The 10,539-nt window shown below is 39.3% G+C and overlaps 1 protein-coding gene and 1 non-coding gene across 2 annotated transcripts; both read left to right on the forward strand.

Moving 5' to 3' along the window:
- The first annotated feature begins 516 nt into the window (after window positions 1-516).
- LOC105055633 (ACT domain-containing protein ACR10) lies at window positions 517-5,911 on the forward strand. The gene is made up of 6 exons (XM_010937530.2): window positions 517-942; window positions 1,113-1,340; window positions 2,122-2,227; window positions 3,939-4,278; window positions 4,802-5,086; window positions 5,393-5,911. The coding sequence occupies exons 1-6, from the start codon at window positions 789-791 to the stop codon at window positions 5,528-5,530; spliced, it is 1,251 nt and encodes a 416-aa protein (XP_010935832.1). The 5' UTR covers window positions 517-788; the 3' UTR covers window positions 5,531-5,911.
- A 519-nt stretch (window positions 5,912-6,430) lies between these two features.
- TRNAH-GUG (transfer RNA histidin (anticodon GUG)) lies at window positions 6,431-6,502 on the forward strand. Its single transcript has one exon. It is a non-coding gene; the product is annotated as a tRNA-His (tRNA).
- The last annotated feature ends 4,037 nt before the right edge of the window (window positions 6,503-10,539 follow it).

Raw genomic sequence — 10,539 nt, forward strand, 5'->3', positions numbered from 1 at the left:
TAATTTTTTTTATAATTAGTTTTTTTAGTTTTTTTAAAAAATAATTTAAAATGGAGATATTAATTTGAAATGATAATTTTTATTTTTATCAAAATTATAATTTTTATTTTTTTATAAATTTAAAATTATAATTATAATTTTTTATTATTTTTTTATTATTTTTATTTTTTTTTTGAAGAATAATTAAAAGTGCCAAATGATACGGCGTTTTTAAAAATGCTGTTTGGAATGGTGTTTTTAAAAACATGGCGTTTCTTTTTTTTTTTTCCTCACCTAGTCTGTATGAAAAATGGGGAGAAATGGAGGAGGTGATGTGGCACGATAAAATGCCATTCAAAATAGTATTTTATTATTTTTATATCAAATTAATAAATAAATTTAAATTTAAATTATTTTGATAATTAAATTATTTTTTTTATATATTATTTAGGAAAAAGACTCGGATATCATGGATATGTAAGAACAAGTCCAGCAAAATCCTGACAGTAATAAATATCTAACTTTTTTTAAGGAACAGGAACCAAAAGAAAAAAAGCCACACTGAAAGCTCCGCCTCCCCCCCATCCCTGATCTCGCTCTCCTCTCGCCCGGTTTTTTAATGATGGATATTCGAGTCCAAGTGGCGGCATCGGAAGCGAGACCACCCTCCTCTCTTTGGAAGTCTCTCCTCCCACTTGAACCCACAAATAGAAGTGGGGAAGCAGAGGAAGACCGGTAGTTCCCTAGAAATAGGAGGAAAGAGCCCAAGAAGTGCAGAAAAAGCGAGAGAGAGAGAGAGAGAGAAGGAGATGGGTCTGCCGAGCGACGACGTGGTAGTCATCCGGCAGCCGGAGAGGCCCGGAGAGCCGAGCGTTATCACCATCAGTTGCCCGGACAAGATCGGCCTCGGCTGCGACCTCTGCCGCGTCATCCTACTCTTCGGCTTGAGCATTGTTAGGGGAGGTAAGCCCAATCTGCATATTTTCCCCCGATTTCTTCTCTTTTCCTCCCGAGTCTGTTGCGGTTCTTGCGTAAAAATCCGATCTTGGTCTGTCTATCGCCATTCCTGGCAACAAGGGAACGATTTTAAGGGTGATTCTTGTGAAGAAACTGAAATGGCTGCTGGTTTCTAGACGTGAGCACGGATGGGAAATGGTGCTACATACTGTTCTGGGTGGTGGAGAGGGGAGGGGAGGCGACGAGGTGGGGGCTGCTGAAGAAGAGGCTGCTGGGGGCTTGCCCCTTGCCACCGTCGCTGTTGGGGATTGACAGCTACTACACTAGGCAGCCTGATGCAGAGCAGCAGCCTCGAGTTTTTCTGCTCAAGTTCTCGTGCTACGATCGCTTGGGCCTCTTGCATGGTGATCACCCTGTTTTCCCTCTCCTTTTCTTTTTGTTTATGGAATTTTAATTTCTTGTTTCTCGGTTTTCTTTTGATTTCCGTATGGAATCTAATAGTTTCTGGAATGTGGGATCTTATCCTTTTTTTTTTTTTTCCCGGAATCTCAAAGATTCTTTTATTTATGGGATTTGCAGATCTTCTTTCTGCATAGAATCTTTTATCTTGTTCTTCTTTTATTAATCTTGATCTATTTTGGAACCTACAAGTTATTAGGATGTTGTGATTTCTTAATTGTTTTTTTAAATTTACAAAGATAGGTAAACCTGTTTGAGAAGAGAAGGGGTGGGACAATATTTGGGAGATATGAATTTATGTGTTCCTATTTATTTGGAATTTATTTTACTTCACAAAAAATGAATAACATTTTTCAGCTAAAAGGTTGTTAAGTAATTCCTCCTATCTAATCATTTATAATGTACATAGAGGTATATTTAACACTGGTAATCTGACACTTCCAATGCTTTTACGGATTTCTTTGAATTGTGTGGGCTTCATTCCGCAATTTTCATTTTTGATTCTCTTACCGAAGTTCACCGTATACATGTTTGAGTTATTTCAGATCCAAAGATCCAAGATTCCCCCAACTTTTCTTTTATTATTCAGCCTTGTGCCTTCCTAGAGCTTTTAAGTTCTCTGAAGACTGTTTGAGGAACAAGTTTGAGTTGGGATATGGTTTGTATTTTTAGGACAAAATCTCACAGATCAGAATCTAAAGTGTATTTTGTCTTGGGGTTTGCCAGATGTGACGCAGGTGCTATGTGAGCTGGAGCTCACAATCAGGAGGGTGAAGGTATCCACCACTCCAGATGGGAGAGTTATGGACCTCTTCTTCATCACTGACACGAGGTATCACTTTATCTCTACATCTTTGTATCATTTCAACATGAGGTTCTTTCATTCTTTATCTATAACATGTAATTTTTTTTATCATTTTCTGTTATAATATGTCAAAATTGATCTTAAACAAGAACAACATCTGATGCTTACAATGTTCATATCAAATGCTCCTTAGTTGTTTGCTTAAAATTTTGGATGCTTCGGGATTTGCATCCTAAATGCTAAATTACAGAAATCCCCTGACTTGTGCTGTTAAATATATAGTGATATGATAAATCTCCGTTTTCTGGAATCTTGGATCATCCACACACCAAAACATGCTATGTAGCTGTGCATATTGAAGCATCTAACTTCAATCAATGATCATCATATGGAGTGTGGAACTTTGGCTCTTCTACATGCAAAAATGTTGTGTCACTTGGGTGTATTGGATGACGACGCCTGTCCATTTTAAATGTACAAAAGAAAGGAGGAAGCTGGCTTCCTGCTTGTGCAGGGACATACATTTCATTCATCGGGCCAGCACTAGGTACAAATATACTACCCAACAGCTTTTGTATCCTAACCTGTTAGCATGACTATATGCTTGAATGTGGATCACACATCTAGGTTTTAGTTCCTCATGTTGGATATAGTTATTTAAACACAGTTGCTACACAATGCTTCATTAGGTTTTGTGCAAATATTATTTCTGTAAAACATTAATGTTGCACCATGAATAGGTTCTAAGCATACCAATCACCATCCCCCTTATCTGATACTTTATATTCCTTAAAGGGTCAATTTTATCAACTTTAGGTAGTCGCTACTTGAATTTAATTATGTGAAGTTGCACAATAACATATTATGCTTATGAAATGCCTTTTTTACATGCTTCTTCAAAAATTCTTTATTGTTTTTTCATTAACTTGTGGGCTATTCACTCCCTTGGAAAATCTCAAAATTCATATGGCTCAAAATGGAAGCTCTAAAGACTATTTGAAATAAGGAAGCTGCTATTTCTTTGATATTTCTCCTCATGTAAGTGAAAGTAGACAGTTCTGTTCTATAAATTGCTACAAAGACATGCTGCTTATGGAAATGACCTTGAAGACCTGTTGCCATATATCTTTGTAAGCTGGTTTTCGAAGCCTACAACCTTATTATACTTAGAAAAATACCTACAAACATTATGGACCTTCGTCTTGATGTTTGAGTAGTATAAGGAAGTCTGTTGAAATTTCTGAAAGTATGGGGTTGAGAATAATAAAACCCATGGGGTTATTGTTACATTCTGTATATGATGTTATAAAAGGAGAGCCACATTGTTAGCAAACTTTGAGTTACTTCATCCTTTGTGCGAAGTCCTATTAGCATATGCAACGATCCCTTTGTGCAAGCATTCACCTTCTCATTGATTGTTATGTGTGTTTGGACCAAGTATTCTTCTGTTTAATATTTCTTTTGAATTTGTCATTAGTCTAACAAATATTCATTAGGCTCATATCTGATATATGTCATTGCATTTATGTCAATATATTTGACACTAGTTCTAAGACATGAACTGGTGCACCAAATAGTGTAGCATATATGTTCTCTTTCTTAGTCTTGCTTTATTCTATCCTTTTGGCATGGATCTTTCTGCATTTATGGATATGATCCTTGTAGTTACCGATCTTCTCTTGATGTTTATTTGTGGTAGCTTATGCCATAATATTTCTAATCTCCTCATATGTTTCAGGGAACTTCTTCACACCAAGAGCAGAAAGGATGAGACATGTGCCCAGTTGAAAGCTGTTCTAGGGGAATTCATGACTAGTTGCGACATCGAACCAGCCAGGGCAGACATCGCTGCATGTTTGCAGGCTTCATCTTCTCCACCCTATTCAATCACAGAGGAGATGTTTGGTCTGGAGCTTCCAGATGAACCATCCACAGGATCTCTTCCAACATTTAATAGTCTTTCAGTCACAATGGATAACTCCCTCAGCCCTGCTCATACGCTTATTCAACTTTGTTGTTATGATCACAAGGGCCTCTCATATGACATCATGAGAACCCTGAAGGACTACAACATTCAGGTAATAGCATCAAAATCCAACCAGGAATTGTCTAACAAGTTTCTTTGGTAGTGGGGGCATACATTGATTGTGATAAAGGATTGTTATATGACTAACTTATACAATGAATTACCTGTAAGTCTTAAACCTATACTTCCATTAATCTGGATTCGGTAGTTTTTTAAACAATGAGACAGCTCTGCTACCTAGCAGAATGAAACTGATTCTTGGTGTTACCCGAGTCTTCTGATCATTAAAAAAGAGTTTTGCCAGCCATGGTGATACAGTGAGCACCTGTTAAGAAAAAGAACCATTTTAAACATTGCAGTTATTCCACCATTCATGGTTATGTATATCAGACATCTTTTACCAACTGAAAGGTTTATTCTGTTTTTCTTTTGCCGCACTGTCATCTGGTCATTTTTCTTATGTTAGGCATATACCAAGTATGCCTGTACGATGGATTACATGTTAGCTGATAATTTCTCCTTGACTTTTTGTCTTTCTTTATTCATATTTAAATTCCAATTCTTGTGCCTGTCAGATTTCTTATGGGCGATTCAATGCATCTCATAATGGAAACTGCGAAATAGATTTGTTTGTGATGCAAATAGATGGGAAGAAAATTGTTGATCCAAACAAGCAGAAGGCACTGTGTGATCGCTTGAGAATGGAGTTGTTTCGTCCACTCCGTGTTACAGTGGTGAGCCGTGGACCTGACACAGAGCTTTTAGTTGCAAATCCAGTTGAATTAGCTGGCAACGGCCGCCCTCTAGTTTTTTATGATATCACCCTTGCCCTCAAAATGCTTGGCACTCGCATCTTTTTGGTAAGTCTTTGCCCTTTTTACTGTTCATGTCACCCTATTTCTTGATTGCTATCCATTCATTAGAAACCGAAGTTTTTTCAAAAAATTTAACGACGAAATGTATTATTTTTAACTTATTAATAGTTCATTATCTTTTTTATCATTTTTTATGTGAAATCTCCAATTTCTTCTCTGCTTTTCTCTTGAGACTGCTTGGTTTAGAACTTCTCTTGCACATTTATTCCTGCACCGCAAATAATTGATTGAAACTGAAGTTATCAATGCCTGATATCCCATTCCAGCTAACATCTGAATCTTGAAATCTAGGCTGAGATTGGGAGGCATGTCATCGGCGATAGGGAATGGGAGATCTACAGAATATACCTTGGTGATGATCAGGAGCTTGCAGCATCAAGGAACAAGATTGTAGAGGGAGTGACAAAGATGTTAATGGGTTGGGACTGATTTGAGTTGAAACATGTTCTCTCTTTCTTGTTCCGGCATTCTTGAAGTCTTCAACATCAAGAAGCTATTTTCAGCATATTTGTTGTACAGTCTACTCCATGTTGTATATTTTTCTACTGGCTGCACTAAGATCAAAGAGTGAGCTAACCTGTTTTACTTGCTTTCCCTTGTACACAAGGGTTATGCAAAAATTGCAAGACCTAGCTGGCATATCAGATAAAAGGAGAAGATAACGAGAGGAACAAAGAATACAACTCATGTAACATTTGTATATGTGGTAGGAAGAGCAGATACTTGTACATCAAAAAAAAGGTAGATAACAACAAAAAAAACAGATGCTTGTTTGATAATCAGTATTAACTTGCTTGAGTTCATTTTTAATGTGTTGTCTGGATGTTTGAAGGTGGTTTGTAAAGCTTCTTGGTGGATTTTTGTTAGGTTGCTCTCATTGTCTGAGTGTGTTAATGGTTCTATCTTTTAATAACCGACTTTTCTTTTGATAGGGAGAAGAGATCAAAAGCTTCTTCTATAATCCGTCCTGCTGGACGACGACGGATAGGTTATAGTTAGCTTTCTTCCTTTTTTTTTTCCCCAATGACATTTGTCGGGGGCTGTCTTTCCATTTTTCTTTCAAAGAAAAATAAAACTTGTTCTCCACTTTATGTTGGATACATTCGTTTAAACTTCTAACAACCATTATTTGTATATCATATATATTTCATTAGTCAATTAGAAATTTTTCTTATGTAGCCAAAAAAATTCTGCGGTCTTAAATTTAAAGTTCCACCAACTTAATTTATTTTTCTATTGCCTAGATATCGCCAGTTAATGTGCGTTGTGTTCCGTAAATGCTGCATTTCCATAATTCGTTATTTTTTCTTTAGAAAATTTAACATCTATGTGGCTGTAGTTTAGTGGTAAGAATTCTACGTTGTGGCCGTAGAGACCTGGGCTCGAATCCCAGCAGCCACATTTTTAATATCAGCTTCTCAAAATCTGTTATAGATCGTTGGACAGTAAAGATTCACACAAGGGAAGGAGTACATATGTTGTTACTTTTGCTAAATATAGCCTTTTCCAACATCTCTGGAAAACGGCATGAAAACAGTCAATAGGAGTCTACTTTTATCAACACTGTATCACGAGAGATCTATCTTTTCTTTTTTTTCAAAATCAGTTATTATTCTCATTATTATTATTGTTGTTATGATTATTATTATTTTAATTATTTATTATTATTATTATTATTATTATCATTAATTGTTATTATTTATTATTATTATTATCATTATCATTATTACTGATATTAATTCATTAGTTACAAATAAATAAGTGCTTATCATACTTGTGCACAAGAATTTTTTTAGCTAGTTCTTAGATGACTTGGATTATGATGGCTTCTTTCTGTTCTATGGCAAATGGTAGGATGTTTTTTTTTTTTTTTTAATTTTTTGGTATAAACGGATAATCACATCATTCTAGTGTGAGTATAATTCAAAAAATCATAATACAATATATCTCGTAGGGCTCATGGGCAATTGTCGTCTTGATGTCAGGTTCAATCTTCAGTGCTTGGCAATAAAGGATGTAATTCAATTCGCGATGCTGTTTGTCTCTTGAAAGACATGCCAAACAGATGTCGTGGTTGAATGACAAAGAGACCTCCAGATATCATAGAGCAGCGGATGAACTTTTAGATGCTCCGTCTCATCCCGGATCCAGTTGATGACTGTGGCTGATTCACCCTCTACAAAGATCCTCTCCGCCCGCAGTTTCTACCTCTCGTAGATGATGCCTATCCAAGTGGTATGGAATTTCACTCTGAGAATGAATGGCTCAAAAAGATGTGAGCCCTTTGCAGTCAATAGCCTGGCATTCGAGTCTCGGATAACATAGCTCACACCACTTTTGCTATCTCTAACACTGCCATCGAAGTTGACTTTGATAAACCCCCAAAAAGGAGACTTTTAGAAAATCAAAAGAACCCTCCAAATCGTTGTAGGCGTAGAAAGAGAGTCCTAGGAACTTAGGACGATAAGGGATAGGCCAGCAATATCAAAATGACTGTACTCCGCAACTAAACAATAGGCTCTCTTCAGCACCCATTGCATAGGTACAACCTCAGCTTCGAAGATCAGGCTGTTTCTGAATAGCCAAATCTAATAAACAATGTATGCCATCCTACCACCCTAGGACGGATCCTCGATCATACTCTGACTAATCGCATCCAGGAAGAAAGAAAGCCAACGGCCACTATTCATTCTCCAAGGCTAACCACCTGCCATCCTCCAAATCAAATATATCCTTGAATAATGAAGCAGAGCATGCTCCGTCGACTCATCCTCTAGCCTGCAGATCGGACAGATAGCTAGAAGCTCCATGCCTCTATCCTTGAGAAGTGTCCGTGTCGGTAGTCGGTCCCAAACAACCTTCTAAAAGAAATGTCTAACCCTGGATGGATAGCTACTCTCTAGATCCAAATAGCCTCGATCCTCCTCTTTGGCATTGGCAAACTCGTCTCAACAATGTCCTTTTCAGGAACCTTAGAGTAGCAAGAGCGATCCCACACCCTTAAGTCATAACTTCGATGGATAGAAATCAAGATAGTAAGAATCTTATCAGCAAGTTGACCACTAAAAAGATAGATGACATCCTGAGCCCTCCAACCCCTATTGTCGATAGTGATCAAATCATGGACCCGCATGTGGTCGTCCATCTTCATACTGATGTAGGTTGGCTAGTGTAAAGGGGCAGGCTGAAAATTCAAACATCTTAGCTCACATCAACCATAGTTCCATCTCTAATTAGCCATCTGACCTGGGCCACCACTACTAGAGCGCGAATATAAATCTCTCTTCAGATGAATGCGCAGTTATGATCAATTCGAATCTGTAATCCTTGGCTCCAAGTCCTATACCGAGCTCTCATCATCCTGCTCTACAAGCAATCAGGTTAGGTAAAAAATTTAGCAGCATGTTCGACAATCATACCCTCTCTCCTAACCAGCAAGGATTGGATCCCTAGGCCCCCACTTGTATAGGCTAGCAGACCACCTCCCAGAAGAGCAGGTGGAGCCCATGACCGCCCTATCTAGAGCCCCATAGAAAATTGTGAAACTGCTGCTCCATACCCCTAAGATAAGAGCATAGCACAATAGTGTTCGTCAGGAGGTAGATCAAAATGAAACTCAAGACTGATCTTGTGAGGATAGTCCTCTCCATCATGGAAAGGGCATTGACTTGCTCGCCCTCGAGGCGATTTCGGATCTGCTGCTCCATATGCCTACAATTAACCCTCTGAAGTCTTCATCCTATGATAGGAACACCTAGATAGGTTAGGATCCTAATCTGCTCTGAGATCTCTAGTCTGTCTTGAATCGCCTACTTCATCTGGACCTTCATCTTAGGGCTAAAGGTGATTGTATGTTGGGATATCACCTGCTCTGATACTATTTGTTGGGGATGTCTGACCAGGATACTACCTCTATAGGATCTTTTCGATATCATGCATCACAGCAGGAAGAAAGAAGAAAAAAATAAAAACACAATCAAATACGTGGATCAGTCAAAAGGCTCGCCTTCACGGGACATGCAAGCTTCATTATGAGAAAAGAAAAAATTACAAGAGAAGATCACACTCTTAACCCTCGTACACCCAATCTCTCTCTCACAAGAAGCTTTTTCTCACAAAAGCTCTCTCTAGGAAGACTCCCTGAACCTCTAAAGCGATCGCTGTCTGCTGTCTGACAGTCTGTCTGAAGCCCCTACTCTTGCTCTTTGTCGGTGCCTCTTCAGGGTCTGCTGCTGCCTCTACTCACGGCTGCTGCTCAGGTTCTGTCGAACTCACCATGCCACTCTCGGTTTCCTACAGCTCTGTTCAACGGTACTCCAGCATCCTTATTTAAAGGGTCTAAAACTCGGTGAAGACAGCATTGAAAATGGGGCTTAATTCAGGTGAAAAAACGGTCTCTGAATCATAATAAAACCTAACTCCCAACACCCTTGGAAAACCTCCTTACTGGATCCGCAGGCCTCCCAAACCCACATCCGCACACCCACCACTGTAGCCTCAATATCAGAACACTGTTCATATGAATAGTGTTCTCTGTGAGCCATAATTTTTCCTTATGGACCTTTAAGAGTCCATAGGCCTGCCATGGTCCACGAAAACAAGAGCCAGTCCACTATGGATCAGAAGGAGAAAATGCGGCCTAGGCTGCCTGCTGCTCGTGGGCCGTGCACTTGCTGGGCCGACCCATAAGCATCTGCACTGGGCCGTGCGCCTGCAGTCGACCTGCATGCTGCCATGTGCTCGCTCCGTTGCGATCTTCGTCGGCCCACCGCCGGCCTCTGCCACCTCATAGGCCGTGCCACCTACTTCGATCTTCTTTCTAGGGTACTTTGTCCATCTGGACTCTGTTTGGACTGATCTTAGGCTCGTTGGACTCCTTTCGTGGTCCTGGACCTCGCTGTAGGCTCAATATAGATCAAAACTTGAGACATCAAATCTCAACAATCTCCATCTCAACTCAACATTCAGTCTTTTTCTAACTCTGAGAGCTTCTAGATCTCCTCGTCTCCATGTCCTGGGATAATCGTCTACTAATCATGGATGGACAAATATGAGAGTCGAGCCAGGTCGCTCGATCCCATCTCTGTCGTATGTTGTGCTCCTCCTGATCTGAGATCTGCTCGGGGTATCCTCCTGCGATAATAGGAATCTCACTTTGTGATATCACCTCTCATCCTCCCGAGTCACATCTTGTGCCTGATTTATCTCCACCTGAAGCTCCATCTTGTTTTGGACTCTTCTTGACTCTTGAAGCTCCACCTCGCATTGGGCTTCCCATCAGGAGTAATGTCTTCTCGTCCTCTTTTTTTTTCTCCAGAATAATCCTATCGTCGTACAACACCTTCAGAATTTTTTCATCAGTTACCGTTCTGTAGCCTTTTGAATCTGATCTGCTCAGTGAGATAAGATTTCGTCTGAAATCGGATATATATCGAACC

This window comes from Elaeis guineensis, chromosome 12 (genome assembly GCF_000442705.2).
Source record: "Elaeis guineensis isolate ETL-2024a chromosome 12, EG11, whole genome shotgun sequence".
Lineage (NCBI taxonomy): Eukaryota > Viridiplantae > Streptophyta > Magnoliopsida > Arecales > Arecaceae > Elaeis > Elaeis guineensis.